This window comes from Carassius auratus, chromosome 3 (assembly GCF_003368295.1).
Source record: "Carassius auratus strain Wakin chromosome 3, ASM336829v1, whole genome shotgun sequence".
Classification (NCBI taxonomy): Eukaryota; Metazoa; Chordata; class Actinopteri; order Cypriniformes; family Cyprinidae; genus Carassius; species Carassius auratus.
Window position 1 is genome coordinate 13,892,786 of NC_039245.1, and position 22,256 is coordinate 13,915,041.

The following is a 22,256-nucleotide window of genomic DNA, read 5'->3' on the forward strand; positions in this document are numbered from 1 at the left end:
GACGTTTGTTGTGGTAATTAACACCACACCCAGCACTTGTTCGTCCACACTGAACGCGCATCTCGCATTTAAAAGCATTTTAGGGGGCTCTTGGCTTTTTGGGGCCCGAGGCTGGCACCTACCTTTGCCTAATGGTCCACCATTTTTTTATTATTTAGCTAGAGGCTGGGAGAAAGGGTCTTGACTAGCCTAATCTACAACATTTAAATGATCTATTCCTTTTTTATTTATTAGCCTGCATGTCATTGCTCTGTTGTTGATTGTGATTGCTTCCCTTGTTCTCATTTTAAGTCGCATTGGATAAAAGCGTTTGCTAAATGTAACGTAAATCACAGTCACTTGAAAACACGTATTTCTTTGGCCTGTGTTCTTGTTTATTTTCTTGATTCTCTGTAATGATTTCTCTGTTGTTGTTATTGTTATGATGAGATGTAATGAAGTAGGTGAGAGGTCGAACTGTCTCCTCGACGCGTTTGACTGACGGAGCTTGTGACGCTTCTGAGCTCCTCATCACACAGCGAGGTGACGCCCCCTTAGCGCACGTGACCAGACTTCGCGCTTGTGATTGGCTGGGGCGGACCCTGCCCAGGACAGAGAGTGCTGCAGAAAGAACCACATGTGCAGATTCATCCACCCTCAGCAGTGATGTAGCCTGCCGTATACACTGTAACCTTGGGAAGTAAGACTCATCAGTATACACTTTTTATCTTTCGGTTTCATGAAAGACCGTGTCTCGTTATATTCTTATGCATTGACTCATCTTGAGTCATTTCTGATTTATATATATTTATTGTCCTTTTTGGTTTTATTATAAAATTTTAAATGTCTACTGGATTAGAAGAAATGGATATGAAGTCTATTTTAGCCGGAGGTCGAAATGTTTTGTGCTTGTTTGACGTGGACGGAACGCTGACAAACCCGAGAGAGGTAAGATGCGAGACTGTTCATTTATATAAAATCTTTTTTTTTTTAAATCAACACAATATTTATTAGATAATATTAAGTGTAACAGATGATGCATAACATTTAAAGGGCTATAAAACTGCTATAAATCCTCTCTTCTATTAAGAGAACATTATGTTTCTATGTACTTCGCTGATCTGTTTAGGTGAAGCATGTCTCTTGAGTGTGTTTGTGTGTTTGTACAGTACTCGTTCTGCACGTAGCTGTACTGTAGACAATGTTTCCCACGCGACGCTCTTGGAATGTTCGTTCATGGTTCGTTCTAAACACAACATGCGACATTCGGTGTTCCCTCGGTTCGCTCTGTTACATGAGCAGTTACCGAAATCTGCCGCGTGACGTGACATGCCGTTCTGCTCATGAACTGTTTATTTACGTCAGATGAGCTGTATCAGTGTGCTCAGATGTTGCATCATCAGTCTTTCCTCCGCTGTAGAAGCAGTGACTCGTGGGAACGTTATAGTACTAAAAGTGAAAAGTAAAAAAACCTTTACAGCTTATACAGAACGTTGTTAACACACACACACACACACACACACAAATACTGTTTACAACGTTAATAGCCCGTTCACACCAAGACGAGATAAGATAGTGTTGTTTAAATCTCTTCAACCTCTTAGATGATAACACTAGCCAATCAGAAAATCTCCTTGCTTTAAAGAGCGAGCTGAGATTATTTCCACACGTGTGCGCTAAAAAAGGAGCATATGTGTGGATGCTAATATTCATTTATCATGATCCTTCTTGTGAAAGATCTTTCTACTGTCAGGGTAGCCTTAATTGTGTTTTGACAGTGTCACCAATTAAAATGGTCATGAACTGAGAAATCGAATTCCCCTGGATCTTTTGACATACAGGTCAATGTATAAAAACATCATGTAAGTTTCAAAACTCAAAACGTTCTTGTTAGTCCATAAACAGCTTTTATTGAAACCAAACTTAGAAAACGACTTGTTTTGGAATGCGCCACATTATGACGTAATAGTGTGGCTAAGCCCCGCCTCCGTAGGAGAAGATCAAGTCAGCTTCTGCATCACTGCCTCTTTAGCTCCGCCCACTGATACACGCTTGTAGTAGGAGGAGAGGAAATACACAGGACTACTCCATCAACACAATAATACAGATGATATTACAAGATTACAAGACACTGTAGTGTAAATTATGAAAAATAGTCTTTAAATTGCCTTCATAACACATATCTAGATCTAAACATCATGTTTCATCATGTCGCAAATTAAGTTTAAAACCACACTAACACAAGTGAATTTCAGAGAACATTATAACATAATAATAATAATAATAATAAAAATGCAGCTCATGACCCTTTAATTGTTCATCCGCCACACCTGCATGATGCTGTTAAACTCCCTCATTAAACATTTGGGAGTTTTCTTACCCTCCTAGCACACTGTTATGACTCACAGAAGATATGACTTCATGTACATTGATAGCCTGAGTCTATGACAGTCTGCAGCTCTGACACACAGTGTGTTTGTTTAACCAACCAGTCAGTAAACAACACCGCCATTAATTTGACTAACATGCACTTAAACGTCTGCCGAAAACATAAAGGTGAAGTATAACATAAGGGCTGCAGACATGATGACTAGTAAATTTAGACTATTTAGTCTGCCCAAAAGTGTGTCCCCTGATCAGAAATACTCTGAAACCTCAGCTGCATCCACTGTTTAATGGAGACGTAAATCAGTTTTCAGGGGCACTGAGGTGATGTAGCTCTGTGTGTGTGTGTGTGTGTGTGTGTGTCTGCAGAAGATCGACCCTGAGCTGGACCAGTTCTTCCAGACCTTGAGAAAGAAGGTGAAGATCGGCGTGGTGGGTGGATCAGATTATTCCAAAATCGCTGAACAGCTCGGAGAAGGAGATGAAGGTTAGAGAATCACACATTTCTTCAACATCTGCCCTAAAGACGGTCATCAGTCTTTGGGATCATTATCCAAACTCATGTTTAATGGGTTTTGGATATTGCATCAGATGTAGAATGTGGAGGAACTGGTTCGACTGCATCACCGAGTCAACTCGGACATCAACACAACAGCTGATATCCCATAATTACGAAGTCTGAGCACTGAAACATACGCAATTAAAATAACTCAATGAACTCTTTCTCCCGCTTCTGCTCTTCTCTGGCTAATATAATTCTGACTGCCAGGATATTAGATTATTCTATTACCAGACAAACAGATATTTTCTGCCAGGATCTGGCATCTGGGGCTGGATCTGATATTTCTGGCATGGAGGCATGATCTAACAGTATGGAGATGGAAACACAGAGGTCATTGGGTTTGATTCCCAGTGAATGCACGATAAAATCTATTCCTTAAATACAACGTAAGTGGCTTTGGATAAAAGCATCTGCCAAATGCATAAATGCAAAATGTCAATGTAATTTCATTCCTGTCAAGAAGAAAAGTCCTCTTTCAGATGTGTGGTTTAATCTCACCTGCAGGTGTTATTTTAGTCTTGACTTTCTGTTTGACTTCTCTGGATCTTATCAGTTATCTAGATCAGTTCGTTGTGTCATCAGTGATTGATGATTGTCGTTGTCATTATGATTGTGCAGCTCTGATTAGATTAACCAAGAGATCAGGATTTAATCTGAAACGGTTCACGATTACATTCCCACTCAATTCAATTCAATTCAAGTTTATTTGTATAGCGCTTTTTACAAAACAAATCGTTACAAAGCAACTTTACAGAAAATGATGTTTCTACAATATTTAGTAGTAGCACATTTGACAGGATTTTAGAAAAAATAATAATAATAATAATAATACAAGACGATGAACTATCAATATTATTAATTAAGTTATTATATGATTCAGTCACACATTTAGCAATAATTGTTAGTTCTGTTTGTTGATTCAAGGTAGCATCATCTGGGGTCCTCTGAGGGTCAGCATCATCTCTTCTCAGGTGTTCTGGATCCAGACTGGAGCTTGTGTAAATCCTAGTTACCACGGGATGTGAATCCTGTGGCGAAACATAGAAACAAAATACAGACATCATTAGCATAGCTGCTGATCCAACAAAGTAAAGATAAGGGCAGAACCTGATCAGATGTGTCTTTGACCTCATCAAGTCATCCGGTCAGTGATCAAACAGGACTCCTGTGTACCTCACATTAAAGCTCTCTAAGTGTAAATGAGCTTGTTTGTGTGTGTTGTGTAACAAGGTAAAGGTTATCAGGATGAGGATAAGATATGCTGAACAGAGTGCTTTGATTGCGTCTCATTCTGTTGTTGTGTTATGCTCTCTCTCGCTGCAGTCATACACAAGTTTGACTACATCTTCGCCGAAAATGGAACCGTGCAATACAAAGAGGGCAAACTCATCTCCAAACAGGTGATTGATAATGGGAAAATATTCAAATGTCTTAGAATTCCAAATTGGAATTCTTTGTAGAACTTTAAGAGACACTCTTCAGAACTCTCTGTGTTGATTCCAAATTGGTGTGTTATTGAATCTTCTCAATCTGTTTCTCAGGCCATTCAGAATCATCTGGGTGAGGAGTTACTGCAGGACCTCATCAACTTCTGTCTCAGCTACATGGGGCTCATCAAGCTGCCCAAGAAACGGTAACAGAGATGTGTGATCACCTGTGATGTCATGTCAGTACGGCACACCAAACGTAATCATTTAAACCAAATCTCTTTCTCTCAGAGGGACGTTCATTGAGTTTCGTAATGGCATGATCAACATCTCGCCCATCGGACGCAGCTGCACGCTAGAAGAGCGACTCGAGTTCTCTGAGATCGACAAGGTATTCTCAGTTCACAAGAACCAAGTTATTTTTCCAGAATTGGCCAAACGTTGAGTGTACCGGTGTCCATACAAAATGAATGTTTTGATTTAAAACCCTAATAAACTTTAACGCACATTTAAAATAATCCAAACTGTGCCATCCTGCAGAGAGAGAAGATACGAGAGAAGTTTGTGGCGGCTCTGCAAGAAGAGTTTGCAGGAAAAGGTCTGCGGTTCACCAGAGGTGAGCAGGAAATGACATCACCAGCTCTCTGGTGATGGGAAGCAAATGAACCGCGCTGAAACAGAGCTGTTTGTATCTGCACGTCACATTACACACACACACACACGTTATCTGTGTTAAGTGTGATAAACAAATGCTATCAGATGCGCTCGTGTGTGTGTGTGTTTACAGACCAATGACCCGTGAGAGAAAATGAGTGTTTACTTTGCCACATATGGACACACACACACACAAACACACACACACACGGATGGGCATTGGCTTTGAAGTCTGGAGGCAGTTTCCAGTAGTTTTGCCTCTAAAGTCCAGCTCAGTTTCACACACACTGGCTTTGTCTCTTTCTTTTTTCGGGGGGGTGTGAGATGATCGAGCAGTCTGATTGGCTGTTCCTTTAGCTACCATTGAGGCAGTGCTAGAATGCTAGTGGAGGGACACTAATGAACTCTGTGTGAGTTGGGTGTGTGTGTGAAGATCATTCAGTTTTAACGTCTGTTTTCAATCACTCTGAGGACAAACAGTCCAGCAGTTCACTTCTCTGAAGACAGACCGTCTCAAAGACTAAAAGGGTCATTACTGTGAGAAGCGGGGCTCGTAAACATGTTAAACTCTCTGTAATAGGTTGCAGATTCACTGCTTTAATGCCACTGGGAGGGTTTATTTTGGAGGAACACACATTAAGTGACAGATTGACCCTATGAAACCTACTGTATCATTTGTGATATTACGCTGAACTGTAAGATCATAAACATTGCTGAAAATCCTGTTGCACTCAATCTCCTGCATGTCTTCTGTCGTCTGATTGATAAGTCCAACCCCCAGCAAGTTAAAACTCTTTTAGTATAACTGCACAAACATGCACCTTTACTTTATAACCCAGTTATCATTATTTAGAGAAAGTTATTAAAGCTCAAATATAATCTCTGAGGCTTTTAGAGGAACGTGTATTCGTTCGTCACTCAGTCATCAGTTTTGCAAGACATTGATGTGAGATTGCATATTTTTCCACATATTTTCAGTGGCATAAACACAGATGCAAACTTACTTTTTTATAGATTCTCTAATTTAAAGGGTTAATGCTTTGTAAACAATGAACCGGAGTCAGAGATACAGCCTGTTTAACCAGTTAAAACCCATGTGTACCTGCCACTCATGTAAACCCGTTCAGATCAGATCAGCTGGCTCGTGTTAGGAAGGCAGGGTTCGGTATGAGGGCATCTGATTTAGTGGATAAACCTGGTAGAAGTTTGCAAACACCTAAAAACTTTACTTAACATTATCTGGAAGAACGCTTCAGGGTTTGTAGTTAAACTGATGCTAAAGGTTACACCGATCTTAAATGAATCTTTTCCTATTGTGTGTTTTGTGATTGTCTGCAGGGGGTTTGATCAGTTTCGACATCTTCCCGGAGGGCTGGGACAAACGCCTCTGTCTGGACGTCCTGGAGCAGGAAGGATGGGACACCATCTTCTTTTTCGGCAACGAAACTTCATTGGTGCGTAATTGAATGGCTGTGTATCTGTATTAATGTGTGTTTATGTGTATTTATTTGTTATATTTGTTCACGGATCAGGGTGGAAATGACTACGAGATCTTCGAGGACCCTCGTACCATCGGTTTCACCGTCCGCTCCCCTGAAGACACGGCGAGGCTCTGCAGGGAGATGTTCTTCAGCGCTCCACCCAATGAGTCGTGACACTGGACAGCTGACTCCTGCGCCCACTGCTGGTCACGGTGGGCAAACACATGCAGATCCACCCAAGCCACACCTCTGCTGATCTGCAGACCGAAGGGACTGCACCGAAACAGCACTGACAGGGCCCCATCGGATTTAATGTTCAAATATTACTTTTACATAGAAAGATTTCCCCTCGTTTCATAGTAAAAAAATTTGTTTTACTGTGGCCACGTTCACACTGCAACATTTCCGGAGTGACAGCTGTGTTTAAAATACAGCGAATCCTCTGAATGATGAAAGAATACAGGACTGCTTGACATCTCAAAACTGTTTAATGGTGCTTTACATATTTAAAGGAATCAAGCGATTTAAAGGCATTTAAGGGATTAATGAACGTTTGGATTTACAATATATTGTAAAATAATGCATTTAAAATGCATTTTAATTTAAAATGTTCTGACATCCTCTCAACAGAACTGCTTGTTTAGTCATATGGGCTATTACAAAACACATTATGATTTCTTCAAAACGGTGAAATCTGACAAAACGTTGAGTAGTTTGAATACGTGCTTATTACTGTCGGTCATTTACCATTTCTGTCCAACAGTTGACTGATATTAATGTTTAGCCATAGCCTACATCTTACGCCATTTTTCAGCCGTTAAAACGATAAAGTCCGCCTCCTTTGATTTGATTGTCCATCTCAATCATTTGAGTGTTAATAAGCAGATCAACACAAAAACACTTGTCATCCTAATAATAAACAGAGCAATAGAGAGCAGCTGAGCAGCAGAATATCAGAGATAAATTTGTCATTATCTGATCATAATGAATCAGATGTGTCTGGTTAATTGCAGTCCTGTTGTGTGAGATACTGAAGACATGCACCAGTTTCTGTGGTTTTCTAGCACCTCAGATAATCCAGCGTTGTCCGAAACAGTAATGCGTTTAGATTTTATATAAATGCTGCTGTCTGAGTGAATTATTCAGGCGTCACTCAGGACGTCGAGTTGTCTCCAGATATTTATCATGCTAGACATTGATTCATCAGCGAGCCTCTTTGATGCAGTAGTTCACACATGAAGACTGACGAACACTGATCACCCGCTAGTTTTCTGTGAGTGACCTAATAACTGGCTGTAATCCTGTAGTGTGAACGTGGCTTTAATCAACCCCATCAGACATCAGGAGTGACATCAGGAGTGACATCAGAAGTGACATCAGGAGTTACTTCAGGAGTGACATCAGAAGTGACATCAGGAGTGACTTCAGAAGTGACATCAGGAGTGACTTCAGAAGTGACATCAGAAGTGACATCAGGAGTGACTTCAGAAGTGACTTCAGGAGTGACTTCAGAAGTGACATCAGAAGTGACTTCAGAAGTGACATCAGAAGTGACTTCAGAAGTGACATCAGAAGTGACTTCAGAAGTGACATCAGAAGTGACTTCAGGAGTGACTTCAGAAGTGACATCAGGAGTGACTTCAGGAGTGACTTCAGAAGTGACATCAGGAGTGACTTCAGGAGTGACATCAGGAGTGACATCAGGAGTGACATCAGAAGTGCAGTGTGAACATAACCTCCTTCATTGATCAATCACAGCGTGTTGAAACGAGTGATCGGTTCTCTCTGTTCCACGCTAAGCTTCAGTTTTGTTATGGTCTCGTGATCTTATTTGAAATGTTTGTGAGTAAGTGAATGTGCTTCTGATCTCGGATTGACTCTGAGATATTTACAAGATGATGAAAATGAATCTGCATATTTTTGAATGAATGACCACCCGAATTGATCAAATCTGATCTAACGCCAACTAATAGTTGACTGTGTTTGTGGAATCGCTCTTTTAATGTGGTTAAGATTACGAATCAGTTTAGATGTGATATTATCATTCCTGAGAGAATCCAGCATCGCTGAAACACCAGGTTGATTTCCGGGGCATTTATTATGACCTTCCTTGCGTTGAGCGTTTGTTAATCGGACATCAGTGTTTCTAATTCAGGATCCGTCGTGTGTTTGAGCGTGTGCTGTGAATGTAAATATATCGTTGCTTCATGTCTGATTGCATAAATGCACTTTAACTTGAATTGATTCATATCATAAAATTACACTAATGATGTAAACGGTGCTGGATTTAAGAAATGAGGTGACCTTAATTCTTTTAAACAAAATCATTTAGTGAGGATCTTTATGTTTTAATTTGTTACATTTTAAAGTTTTAACACTCCTGAAGAAAGGAAAACTGTAATAGGATTTTCGTGGTTCAAAAATATAGCCTATACATGTGAAATGCAAATGCAAATATGCCTGGTGATTAATTATGAACGGGTCTGTTTGTTTAAAATAAAACTTTTTCATATTGCACTGTTTATCGATGTTTAACTCAACTGTTTAAAATGAGCCTATTTTTTTTTAAAGTGGAGTGTTTCTTTAATGGACAAAACCCTGATCATGTTTACGTCTGATTAATATTACATCCTGAAATAAAATAAAAAATATTTGGCATAATGAAAATACAATTTTTAGGATCATTCAATCAAAAATCTGTAAAATGCATGAATAAAACACATCTAAATGCTAAAAGTCAGTACAAAAATAACAATTTATGATGCTTTTACATGCAAAATGTAAAAAGTATTATCATTATTATTTTCAGTTTTACGAATTTGGGGGTAATTTGTTCTGAAAATATTCTTTATGCAGGGGAAGTCGTGGCCTAATGGTTAGAGGGTTGGACTCCCAATCGAAGGGTTGTGAGTTCTAGTCTCGGGCCGGATGGAATTGTGGGTGGGGGTAGTGCATGAACAGCTCTCTCTCCACCTTCAATACCACGACTTAGGTGCCCTTGAGCAAGGCATCGAACCCCCAACTGCTCCCCGGGCGCCGCAGCATAAATGGCTGCCCACTGCTCCGGGTGTGTGCTCACAGTGTGTGTGTGTGTGTTCACTGCTCTGTGTGTGTGCATTTCGGATGGGTTAAATGCAGAGCACAAATTCTGAGTATGGGTCACCATACTTGGCTGAATGTCACTTCACATAATTGTTTTTTTCCTCTTGATTTTGGGGTGAATATGACTCTGAATGTGAATATGATACGTTCTGGACAGGTTTTTTTTGTGAGATTCACCCTATCACCATCTATTTAACAACAAAAATTAATGCATAAATAAAGAACAATAAATATAAGAGCCAAAGCAGTTCGATTCTTTCCAGTCCAGTTTGAGGATGTTCAACCGTCTCTTACACCTACAGATGACTTATTTACCCAGAAACGAACGCTACGTAAACTTCTGTGAATGCGAAGTTTGTTCTGAGACTCTTTGGGCCACAGGGTCGTGTGGGATATGAAATATTTGCATGTGTGCACTTGAGTAGAGTCTGTTTCAGATCCAAACGTTCCTGTAATGCAGCAGTCTCTGCACCCTTCATCTTTCAAAAGCCTTCCCATAGTGCATTGCTTCCTAGGAGCTGATGGTTGGATGGTCTGTGAACTCTGTTGAACCCAAGGTAGGCCTACCACATGCACTTATCACTGCTATGCTGCAATAATCATCTTCATCTTTCTCACTGTGTGTGTATGTGTGGGGGAGAGAGAGAGTTTATATTCAAGACGGCACGAAAGCATGCTTTGTCTACAACGAGAGCTTAAAGAGATCAGACTGGTTATAGTCTCTGTAGGGTTCGCGCGCAAGTGTGTGACGTGAAATCTGGTCTCGTGACGTCAGAGCCGCCGGACGGAGGGCAGGTAGTGCCCGGAAGTCTCGTCATATGACTACACAGCGTCTGTGGAGGCGTTATCATCATAATATGCGATTATTTTGAGAACCAGCACAATAATGCGCTTGAAATAACTGTTGTTTAGGGCGCGTTAAAGTTTGAAACACGGCCGGACATAAACTACAGGTGGGCGACAGGGTGGGATCATGTCTAAAATAAACAAGCACTCACTTTAATCATTCTGTGTCTGTTATTAGATTACATGCACGGTTATCTATAGTACACACATCACGGGAGTATTAAATACAGCAAAATAAATAAAGACTAACGCCCAAATAAATGGACCAATAGCAGAAATGTACTGTCTAGAGCTGGCAGACGCTTCCGTCCCGTGGATCACCGTTATATTAGATGAGGAGCTCGTGTGTGGGAGGAGATCCCCGTTCACACGCTCTTACCGGGAGAACCGACGCGTCTTTGCGCGCATCTTCACGACGATGACGCACTAAAGTCGTTCAGTCTCGTGCCATATGAGATTCTGTAAAGAGCTGTCAGCTGACAACACATTAGGTAGTGTCTAGTACTTTACAGGAAATATAATAAACATGCTGACACTGGCACAACGGCTATTATATGTGGAAACGGCTGAGATAAAAAGACATATAAAAAATTAATACAAATGTTTCTGAAATGATGCATGCATTATGTCAATGTAAACCTCTATATCCCCAGAACACTACAGCAAAATATTGAAATAACTGGCTGAAAACCTTTTTTTGTTGGTGAAAATACTAATGGTCTACCAATGCACAGCATAAGTCATTGTAAATATATATAAATTATTATTATATTACTGCAAAATACAGTAACTGGAGAAAATAAAAAGAAAACAAATTTAGCAGTCTTAAAATTAGAAGACTCCATCAATATGAAATTTAAATACAACATGCATTTAACAAAATGTATATAAATAAGACTTTAGTCAGTACAATTTAAACATTTTTATTTTATTTTATTTATTTCATTATTGTGCCTTAACAGACAGCCTGAAGGAAATAAAAAAATATCCAAAAACCATATATAAATGATCACACAAAAATATTTCATTCAGAGTGAGAAAAAAAATATCATTTGCTAAACACATTTTTTTTTTCTATAAAGTAAATTCTGTAGGACACAGCAAGTCTTTTATTGTACCCAAAATATCACAATCCTCCAAAAAAATGCGTCCTCCATCGGTCGGCATCAGCTGCTCACAGAACTTAAGTTCACGCAGTCTTATGAGAAGTTTCAGCTGGTGTTTATGACACAAAGATATTGTTAACCGTTCCACCAGGAGAGAAGACCCAGCCCTGGTTCACTTACAGATCCCTGCAGGAGAAAACAAGAGATGTTTGTGGATGGAACAGGTTCTACACTCATAACAGCGATCGTATTAAAGGTCTAATATCCTCACGATGAGTGTGTAGGGAGCCTCTTTCTGCTGCGCGCTGTCCTCCGCTCCTGCAGGTGGCGCTGTGTCTGCGCTCGCAGCATCCTTCTCTGTGCTGGGACCGGTGGGTGAGGTGTCGATGAAGACCTCGTCCACCACCCGGAAGCGGATCTCCTCGCCCTGGTCCATGAAGAGGTCGTGAGCGCCCTCGTCCGTCTCGTACTCCCACACCCACACCTGCTCCGCCTCGTCGCTAGCACAGCCGTCAAGGAACAGAGCATGCTGGGAGATGATGCTACACATACACTAATAAGAGTTTAATGTGAATGTGTTGGCAGACGTGATCGTTCAGGATACAATTTAGCCGGCTGCTGTAGTGACTCCGGTGGGATGATGATGTCATCGAACAATCCGAGGCTCACTGTGGAGGCGACACACACACACACACACACACACACACACACACACACACACACACACACACATTATTCACCAATTCAATCGTTTTCCAATGATCTTTTCATTTTTGATTTCCAAACGGCTTTCATATTCTGAATCTGACATTATTCTGATGTTTTCGATCTACTGGAGTATAAAGACACGACTGGGAATATACTAGGATTAAACGTTTATTTTGGTGTCACTGAGATACTATTATAGTTTTTATGAATATTTTGAATTATTTTTGTTATTTTATTTTTAAGTTATGTTTTCAGTAATTCTGTTGTGGTTTTGTCATTTGTTATATGAAAACAAAAATATACAACTTAAAATATTTTTCTTCCATTCTAGAACATCAAGTTAAACATTGCGACTTTGTCCTCGGAACATTTTCGACTTTATTGTCATTCAACTTTATAAAATGTTTTCTTCTCAACTAGCTGAAATTTTTTTTTTAAGTGTAGAATTAAGATTTATTTTTGGTAACATCTAATATGTTGCTTTTTTTCCCCGTTTTTTACTACTTGAAATGAAAATGACAATGTTGGCAACTAGCTGAATTTTTAAATACATTTTACTTTTGTTAAAATTTCTTTTATTTCAATTTATGACAATTTTTTTTATGGTTATGGGTTTAGTTAACAATAAAAGCCCCCCCACTGAAGAACACATGAAGATAACTTCAGTTTTTTGTTTGTTGGTGTCCTCTCTCACCATGAACACCTTCAGCACTGCAGCCCTTAATCTTCCCAACCAGGATCTCATCCAGGAACGGGTGGAAGACCACGTATCGAAAGTGAACTGCAGGAGAGAGAGAGGGAGAGAGAGGGAGAGGGAGAGAGAGAATGAGGTTTTGATGGAGTGAATGCGGTGAGACACAGAGAGACGTACGAGCTCAGCACCTTTAGTATGAGACGCTCCATCTCCAGGAAAGATGAAGGAGTCCTCCAGTTTAGTGATGTCATACAGACAGACACACAACCCCACCTTATACACCACCTGCAGACGGAGAGATGGAGGGATGGAGAGGTTAGATGGGTTATAAGACCTGAATGTCTTTGAGAACGACTCTAAGCATCTTCTGCTCATCAAGGCTGCATTTATATGATTTGTTATTAGAGTTATAAATGTGGGCAACAGTCGTGCTGCCATTTATTTATTTATTTTGGAAAATGTGAATACTTTTTCAGGATTCTTTGATGAATAAACAGTTTAAAATACAGCTTTTATTTAAAACAGAAATCTTTTCTAACAAAATAAATTTTTGCTATCACTTCTTATCAATTTAACACATCCTTACTGAATAAAAGTTTTAATTTCTTTAAAAAAAAAAAAGGAAAAATAAAAATGTATTGACCCCAAACTTTTGAACAGTAGCGTATATTGTTAAAAAATATTTATATTTTATACACATTCTCTTTTTAACCTTTTACTCATCAAAGAATCTTGAAAAACAGTATCACATTTTCCAATAAAAAAAAAAAAATCAGTGAGCAGCACAACAGTTTCAACACTGATAGTATATCGCCACTAGAATGATTTCTGAAGATCACGTGACACTGAAGACTGGAGGAATGATGCTGAAAAATCACAGAAATTAATTAGATTTTAATGTATGTTAAAATAAAATTAAAAAAGGGTTATTTTACATCGTAATAATATTTCACACAATATTTTTTTGATCAGATAAATCCAGCCCTTAATATATATAATTAAATGTATTGATGTCTGGCAGTATGGGTCTCTGCTCACCTTGTTGGCGAGTTTCTTGTTGAGTTCTTCGGCGATCGCTTCGTTCAGCTGCCGATGAAAGCTCCAGGGCGGGATCCGGACCGTGTCCACCATCTCCACCAGCACGAACATCCTGAACCAGAACCAGAACCAGACCCGAACCGAGCCGATCTCTCAACACGCGGAACCCGGACTAAAGGACGCGCTGCGAGCTGCTGCACAACCGAGATCTTATAAAGACCGCGCGCATCACATCTATCAGCTTCTGATCTATGAATCTGTCACTCTTTCAGGCTCTGGGATGAGATGTTGCTGCGGGTTTTCTGTCATATTACCCTTCCTTACACCTGAAGCCTCAGCAGCCCGTTTGTGTGCAGACAAATGTTATCCAGCTGCTCCGGTTCATACATTTACATTATTAATAACCCATAATCTCTTCATGATTCGAGCTCATCGACTGACAACAGCTACACACATGGGCCGAATCACGACAGCCGCTGGCGCTTTACGGCACTGACATCACGTGATGAGGACACGTTTAAATTTTGTTTTAAGAATTAAAAGCCAAATTGCTTGCAGGACTATTTGTGGTGTAATACTTACATAAAAATACATAATACGCTTCATTTCGTAAAATAATTTCTACTTTTTTTATAATTTTTTATTGTCTTTTATGTTTGTAAATGTTGCCGTTTATTGCAAAAATAAAATGAAATACATAAAATAAACACTTGCAAAATAAATCATATAAACTAATATTAATGAACTAATATTAATTAATCTTACATTAAAATATAAAATATATATTTTCCTTTTATGTGTGTGTATGTATATATATATATATATATATATATATATATATATATATATATATATATATATATATATATATATATACTCACAAAGATGTAAAAAAAAATTAAATCAAATATGTTATACTAATGTCAGATTGATAATTCATCATTCATGCATAATGGTTTTGTGTCCATCAAGTTCCAAATAATGTCAGAACCTAATAAGGATTGTGACACTTGCAAAAAAGTTTTATTAATATTTACTTGATATTAAAATGTATTACATAATTTATATGTTCAAATTCAGTGTTTAGTGCTCAGTTCAAAGAATAATGACTCAAATATAATGTGTGCTTCTACATTTAAATTTAAAACTGTTTCTGAAAAACATTTTTATGACACCTGAGACACACTTCAAACAAAAAATATATGAATCCTCTCCTATGCCCTTAATTCTTGTTTCTTATGTTTTATTGAGGTGGTTTTACTTCTAAGACTGATTTTAAATATCAAAAATATAAATGAAAAATTGTTCATAAAATTTAGGCTGATAAAGAGATTTCATCATAATATTTAGGATTTTTAAGATATTGTGACTGATATTTTATAAGTGTCATAGCTTAATGCCTTGCCTCATCTCATCTATGCTTGTTTACATTCCTGCTGTCCACTGACGTTCCTCAAACCAAACCTAAGAGAGATTCAATGTTCAGGAGCAGGTTGGTCTGTCAGAAATAAATCAGAGACTGTGTAAATGTTGAGACACTTAGTTGAGTGCAGCTCCTGCATATAAAAGCCATTAAAATGTCAATTGTACAACAGATATGTTTTAGCAAGCATGTGAAAATTTGGACTAAAATAAGATGTTTAGATGGGACACACTGTCTTATAACCCAGTAAAAATGCAGAGACGTAATATCAGATGTGTCATGCTGATGGTAAACCACATGTCTGACATTTTAACAAATAATACATTTCTAAAACATAATCCTAAATTATATACATATACACACACACACACACACACATTACTAATTTTCTTTGGATTTATAATTATTATTGTTTGGGTTGTCTTTAGGTTGAAGTCAAGTTACATTTAATTTGTTTTTAATTTCATAAAACTTTAATAAGAATAAAAAAAAAAATGAATGAATGAAAAAATATATATCATAAGCTCTCATTGCTTCGATATGTTGTCTGGAAACTCCAATTCCCATCATGCCCGTTGTCACGCGCTGAATCTACGTCACCACGCCCCCAGCTCGCGCCAGCCAATGGCTGCACTGTTGCTATGACATCTTTTATTTTTAGCCTTCTGCAGCACAGCCTCGCCTGATTAATTAGAGGAAAGAGAAATAAACGTGTCTTATAAATATCAAATAAAATGTCAAATTAGCATGATCTTAACACTATGGATAATAAAACAGCTAAACAACTAAAATATTTAAAGTAAACACTGATTTATTCGCCTGCAAAATCAAGTATATATATATATATATATATATATATATATATATATATATATATATATATATATATATATATATATATATATGAGCTTAGAGCGTCTTAACACACTAGTGACCGCTCACTCATCTGGGTGGGTTGAATTATTGCGCAAGATCTAATCAGTAAGTAGTTCCAGCTGAAAACACGTCATAGCGCAGGGCGGAGCGATATAAATGCGCGAGGCTGTCAAACCGAAGTTTCCACGGACGCGCACGCGAGCAGGGGAGCGTCACGCCGTGACATGAGATAAATTAAACCTAAAATTAAGCAAAACACAAGTGCGTTTCAATCAAAACGCGACACAAGGCAGCGATTCTTTGTGAAGGATTTCTTCAAAGCCTCAAGCACGAATAATTTCTGATATCTGTGTAATTAATGGAGAAAATATGCGCAGGATATAAACAAGAGCTTTTTATCAGTAAGTACTTGATTCATTTCTATTTAAATTACCGACTGTTTTCATCAGTGACAGTAGAAATGATTGGTGCTGGACTTGATGTTGAACGTAGCTACATATTCAGTCTTTGTTTTTATTAATATTATTTATTAATTTTTGGAATGATTTGTTAATTTTAGATTGTCAAGAAGTAACCCATCTAAAGACACTGTAATTGATGATATGTGCGGTATTTGCGTGTAACCCTGTGTGAGATCTTGCTGAATGTGTGTTTGCACAGATGTCCTTGTCTTTAATGGTGTGCTGAGGAGACTATAACAGGCCAAAGGTTTGCTAAAGCTGATTATTCCTCTGCTGTCAGCGGCCAACAGCTGCTGGATCTTTATAAGCTCATTTCATATCAGTCATGTCAGACATCACTTCAGGGAACACGCTGTTCTAATACAGTTTTGTGTGTTAACTGGAAAACCGTAAGTTAAGTTATATTAAAATAAAAGTAAGTTTCTTTAAGGGAACCCCCATCATCTGCTTCAGTTGTTTGTGTTGTCATCAGCACTATTATAATCATGATTGAGTGTGTTGTGTTAGATAACAGTGTTTGGTTCAATGGTGTAGTCTAGGTTGAACATTATAAAGTCGAGAGGGAACTATTTGTTTGGTGTTTTGATGAAGCTGGTGTCATTTTTGGAGGTGATGTGAACCCCCTGGGTGTGTTATCTGATGGGGGTGTAAACAAACATCTAGGCTTGTGGATAATGGTTTAGGAAAAATATTCTGTCAGTCGATGTTTATGTTCTGGCATTCGGTCAAACTCTGACATTGAGTGACATTGAAAACACTACATTATTTTTTTTTATTTATTTATTATTATAATTTTTTTTAGGTGGACACTTCTCGTTTAGTTTATCAATTAATAATTTCATCGCGTATTAAATGACAGCATGAAACCTCGTACTGAGATTATATTTATTTCTAAAAATGTCATTCATTTTAAATGAGATAACCGCACAAGGAAAACGTAGAATCACTTAACATATGCCCATATATCTAAACCGCGTTTTTATTTTAATAGTTTTTTTATTATTATTAAGAAATAACAGTGCTGGTATTTAAGTGCACTACTTAACGCGTCTCTTTTCTGAAGAATGATCCGTTTCATGACATTTACCAGCAGTTACTGTCCTCAAATGTGCTACAGCTCATCGTGCATCCGCCTCTGTTAGAAATCCAACAAGGGCGGTGCATTTATAAAACGGGCTTTAACGGAGCTTATCTGTGTTTTGAAGATGCGGAGGCGTCACATCAACATTTACACGCGCGGTGATGACGTCAAAGGCGGCGGCGTGGTGCATGCCGGGAGTTGTAGTTTTTAACTCATGCCTTCAACAGCACCATTTTATCAGCAGTTTAAAGGGTTTCCCCTCAGATGGATTAATCTTTAGCTACTTTAGGTAGAATGTATTACAGTAAGTGTATGTCAGTGTAGGCGCAGGTAAACTATAAACCACAAACCAGTGGTTTGTTTGTAAAGTGTATACTCTGGCACAGTCAAAAGTGATGAGATTCCACTATTGGGACAAAAATGATATTCCCTGAGCTTGAAGTAATATCTCTTTGTAGAACATTCCCTCTTAGTGTTTCTTTGAGCTAATGTGAGTGGATGGGTGCATTTGGTGGCAAATTTTCCTCTCTTTGCACATGTTATCCTAAGTGCTTTAGCCAGAGGGACAACTGAGGGATTTCATTAAGATAATCACTGATTGGTACCTTGGCCTCAGCATCTACAGTCTTACTGCGTATTAATATCATGTTTAACTGGTGTGTCTTTGTCTTTCTAGAGGCTTTGACGAAACCGGATCTCAGAAAGCTGCTGTCCAGTCTTCATACATCAGTGCTTCAGGGTGAAGATTTTTAAAGATCAACTGATCTCTGACAATCACTTTTAAGCAAATTCTGAACAACAATCCAAAATAAGAGGCCCTTGCTTTTAAATTGACGTTTAAGGCCAAGACTAAAGGCTTTCACCTGGATATATGCAAGAGATGATAGGACAGCCATAAATTTCTATAACTGAAGGAACTTTCAAGACATAATCAAATTCATCATGCATCTGGAAGTTAAAGTTGCGTTGAACTTCATCGTGTCCTACTTGTACAACAAGCTCCCGCGCCGTAGGGCGGATCTGTTTGGTGAGGAGTTGGAGCGTATCCTGGTGTCCCGCTTTGAAGGGCATTGGTACCCTGAAGCTCCTTTACGTGGTTCTGCCTTCCGCTGCCTGCATCTGGGAGCTCCCAGGGACCCTGTGGTGGAGCTGGCAGCCAGGAGGAGCGGTCTGGACACAGAGGAGGTCCATGCCAATGTTCCCCCCGAGCTCAGTATTTGGATCGATCCTTACGAGGTGTCCTACCAGATTGGGGAGAAAGGTGCTGTGAAAGTCCTCTATACGGAGGATCTCCCGGGTTTAGGGGGTGATGCCGAAAGGTCCGACGTTGCTCTCAAAGGAGATGTGGAGTTCGAGGATGTCCGGAGTCTGGGTTTTAACCCAGAGGCTCAGGTGTTTGTTCCCATCGGTGGCCAGGTGTCGCCAGTTATGCTACAGTCACACTCCAGTTCGCCAGTTCCACTTTCTACCTCATCTTGCCCGGGACTGTTCGGTTACGCCGCTCCCAGCACTCCCACCAATCCCAGCACTCATTCCTCCAACACATCTACCCCCTCACCACCAGGCAGCAGCCTTTTGTACTCTACACCCAACTCGCGGCCCATACCTCAGCCGATCACCTTCACCACCGCCAGCTTCGCCGCTACCAAATTTGGCTCCACTAAGATGAAGTGCGGGAACCCTGGAGTTGCCTCCGGTTCTGGTGTCGTCACAGCTCCGCAACAGAGGATGATCACGTGCTCCCCAAGCACCATCTCCCCACCGGGGCTGGTCAAGCACAAACCCCTTTCCCTCTCCATGCACTCTCTAGCTGGACCCATCCCAAGCCAATTGTCTCCTAATGCCAAAGAGTTTGTGTTTCCCGCTTCCCAGAGGCCCCTCTACTTTGATGTTGAAGGTCCATCAATGGCGCCATTCCAGGCTCCACACCCACAAGCCTCCTTCGATCCATTCTCCAGTCCACAACCAGGACAGGCTGTGGGAATCATTGGAGGCAACAGTGGGATTTCCTTCATAGATAAACCTCCATTTGTGGAAGGACTCGGATACAACCTGCAGTACTCCGGCCAGGCCTTCCAACCTGTGGTACTGGCCAATTAAAGTCTCAGAGTTGAAGAGATCCCAGTGCGGAAACGCTTTCCTTGAGGACATTTTTTTTTTCTTCCCTCCATAAATCATTAACTACCACCATGATAATTCAAGAGTATTATGACTACTAATTGAGTGTTCCTTGTGATTATTTTCCCTTCATTTGTTTCTGGTTTCATGATGTTGTTTATTTATGAATATTTCTTGGAGTAACCAACCTCCTGTTGCACAGGTGTTTTTGCGTTTGTTCTTTTCACTAATGAGTCACTTTATTTCCCTAATATTTGTCTCTCTAATCTGCTTTGATTAATGCTACTTTTTAAAATCGACTCTGGGGGAAAAAGCTAATATTCTTACAGAAGATTCTAGATGTCTAAAAGGGATTTTTGGATGGTGTTTATGTTCCGAAATACGACACTCTGGAGATTACAGCCACGTTAACAGTTCGGTCACACCTCAGTGGTCATAATTGATTATTTATGGTAATTTTATGTTCTCTGAACCGACATGGGTCTTGTGCTCTTGAGCTGATGATTAAGAGGCAGCTCACGTCTACTACATTGCTTTATCTTTAGGATTCTCCTTTTCAGTTTGAACACATTAAGTCATATCCTGATGAAACCAGCAAGTGTTTAAACCCATTCCTAGTGAGTCATATTGAGAATTGATGCATATTTTCATACTCTCAGATCTCGTTAGTTCAGACACCCAACAGGCAGAATGATTGATTGCAGGATTGTTGAAGTCTGATTGGTTTCACACTTGGGTTCCCAGTAGGAAGTGCGTGAAGGCAACCATTGGAGGTTTTGATTAACCACTGATTGTCTTTGAATGGGACAGGACACGAGATTAAAGGTCATTGGTGTGGAGACACTCCGAATAGCTTGCCAGCACAGAGATGGATGTTGAATTTAACGCTATTTTTATGTTCCTAAGGTCGTAAATGGTGGTGATGCTACAGTGAAAATTGCACTTTGTATTCTCCACTCTAGGACTATGAATGTTACCTCATATATTCTGACTGCAGTGGCTGTGTTTTGTGAAGCGTTTTATTGAGCTAGTATGGAGGCTGGCGTTCTAGAATCTTCCTGAAGGTAGAAGCCAATGCTGGCTTCCTTTATGACATCACTTCCCCTCAGCGTTCCCTTCCGTCCAGTCCAGCAGCATTGCACTTTACGCACCGGATCTTTGGAAACTCCTGTAATGCCTCACAGTAAACGCTATATGCTAGATGCTAAAGGTCCTTTACTCGCCCTTTAATGGCCAATTATGTTTGAACTATAGCTTGGAAATGTAGTTTAAAGATTGTATTAAAAAATTGGTGAGATGTTTGGGTGAGACTGTTGTTGTGATGTCCCTCCTTGATATTTGAAATGTGAACATCAGCTTCATGATTATTCTCTCATTTCCATTGGTTTCATTTGGGGGGTGGGCAGGGTTTAGATTTCTGTCTAAATGCTATGACTGGGTGTATTTTTACATTTGTTTGTAATTTATTTACAATTTTTCTATTTTGTTTTGTGAGTTTTTTTCAAAAGAGTTATCTACGGCATTTATAAAGCAAATTAAGAGATATATACGACTATGACGTGAATATGTATATATTTCTTATGTTCAAAATCTTTTGTTTAGTTTCTTACGTGCTGAAGTTATTTTTTCAGAAATAACTATATGAATATAAATGCAATATATGCAAGATGAAATGACTAATAAAATGTTTAACAAAGTGCTGAATGTACAGAAGTCATTCATTTGAAGACAAGTTGGTTTTGGTTTGAGGTTTCTGCGGTTTATTGGACCATTTTGACGTACGTTTGGTTTCTTTATACAATTTATCAAATGAAAACATTAAGTGTTGCAAAGAAGGATTTAATATAAACCTAGCATCCTTAATGTTTAAAATCGAAATGTTTAGCTCCTTAGTCCGTTTCTCTAACATTAACAATATCATTGAACCTTAAATGCAGAAAAATGCAGCAATCCTTTAATCCTTTTGTTATTGCCCATCCTGTCTATTGGGAAACATAGATGGAAGTTATCCGTAATTTAAGACATTGCTGATAGTATTGCAATGTAATACAAAAGGACACCGTTCCCAATTAAATAAATCCAAGTCTTCCAGGTTTGTAAAGCAACTCAAACTCTTTGTTTGTGACTGGAAACTCTCTGAATTTTCAGCAGAACCGTTTTTTTGTTTCTGAAAAATAAACTAAAATAAACGATCTTCCGCTGAATCTCTCTTTATCTCTAAAATATTTAGAAAATGAATGACATTATAAACTGAATGATTTCATAGCCAACAATATATTAATAAAATCACTATATATTCAAAAACTTTGGAAAAA

The 22,256-nt window shown here is 39.0% G+C and overlaps 3 protein-coding genes across 8 annotated transcripts; 2 read left to right on the top strand and 1 right to left on the bottom strand.

Annotated features, from left to right (window-relative positions):
* The first annotated feature begins 552 nt into the window (after positions 1–552).
* Positions 553–9,012, top strand: LOC113055424 (phosphomannomutase 1-like). 5 transcript variants are annotated; one of them, XM_026221761.1, is made up of 10 exons: positions 553–679; positions 839–927; positions 2,734–2,851; positions 4,250–4,326; positions 4,468–4,559; positions 4,645–4,744; positions 4,894–4,969; positions 6,346–6,461; positions 6,540–6,712; positions 6,936–9,012. In XM_026221761.1, the coding sequence occupies exons 2-9, from the start codon at positions 844–846 to the stop codon at positions 6,660–6,662; spliced, it is 786 nt and encodes a 261-aa protein (XP_026077546.1). In that variant the 5' UTR covers positions 553–679; positions 839–843; the 3' UTR covers positions 6,663–6,712; positions 6,936–9,012. The 5 variants fall into 5 exon arrangements, with proteins under 5 accessions (XP_026077546.1, XP_026077538.1, XP_026077529.1 ...); XM_026221753.1 differs by lacking the exon at positions 553–679 and having other exon boundaries at positions 713–927; positions 6,540–6,700; positions 7,796–7,839; positions 8,104–9,012; XM_026221744.1 differs by lacking the exon at positions 553–679 and having other exon boundaries at positions 713–927; positions 6,540–6,700; positions 7,796–9,012.
* Positions 9,013–11,405: 2,393 nt separating this feature from the next.
* LOC113055528 (DNA-directed RNA polymerase III subunit RPC8) lies at positions 11,406–14,565 on the bottom strand. The gene is made up of 6 exons (XM_026221908.1): positions 13,983–14,565; positions 13,133–13,229; positions 12,945–13,031; positions 12,147–12,210; positions 11,814–12,042; positions 11,406–11,728 (listed from the first exon to the last, which is right to left on the bottom strand). The coding sequence occupies exons 1-6, from the start codon at positions 14,091–14,093 to the stop codon at positions 11,678–11,680; spliced, it is 639 nt and encodes a 212-aa protein (XP_026077693.1). The 5' UTR covers positions 14,094–14,565; the 3' UTR covers positions 11,406–11,677.
* Positions 14,566–16,437: 1,872 nt separating this feature from the next.
* On the top strand, positions 16,438–21,645 carry LOC113055228 (protein Tob2-like). Of its 2 annotated transcripts, XM_026221347.1 has the most exons (3): positions 16,438–16,682; positions 16,942–16,989; positions 18,500–21,645. In XM_026221347.1, the coding sequence occupies exon 3, from the start codon at positions 18,766–18,768 to the stop codon at positions 19,921–19,923; it is 1,158 nt and encodes a 385-aa protein (XP_026077132.1). In that variant the 5' UTR covers positions 16,438–16,682; positions 16,942–16,989; positions 18,500–18,765; the 3' UTR covers positions 19,924–21,645. The 2 variants fall into 2 exon arrangements, with proteins under 2 accessions (XP_026077132.1, XP_026077122.1); XM_026221337.1 differs by lacking the exon at positions 16,942–16,989.
* The last annotated feature ends 611 nt before the right edge of the window (positions 21,646–22,256 follow it).

Bases quoted from the DNA above. Each gene is read 5' to 3' on its own strand.
- LOC113055228 (XM_026221347.1), top strand. From the start codon at position 18,766: ATGCATCTGGAAGTTAAAGTTGCGTTGAACTTCATCGTGTCCTACTTG.
- LOC113055528 (XM_026221908.1), bottom strand. From the start codon at position 14,093: ATGTTCGTGCTGGTGGAGATGGTGGACACGGTCCGGATCCCGCCCTGG. The intron at 12,211-12,944 runs GTGAGAGAGGAC...TCGCCTCCACAG, and splicing joins CAGTGCTGAAGGTGTTCATG to TGAGCCTCGGATTGTTCGAT. The intron at 11,729-11,813 runs GTGAGGATATTA...TTTCTCCTGCAG, and splicing joins AGGCTCCCTACACACTCATC to GGATCTGTAAGTGAACCAGG.
- LOC113055424 (XM_026221743.1), top strand. From the start codon at position 823: ATGTCTACTGGATTAGAAGAAATGGATATGAAGTCTATTTTAGCCGGA. The intron at 2,852-4,249 runs GTTAGAGAATCA...CTCTCGCTGCAG, and splicing joins GCTCGGAGAAGGAGATGAAG to TCATACACAAGTTTGACTAC. The intron at 4,560-4,644 runs GTAACAGAGATG...TCTTTCTCTCAG, and splicing joins ATCAAGCTGCCCAAGAAACG to AGGGACGTTCATTGAGTTTC.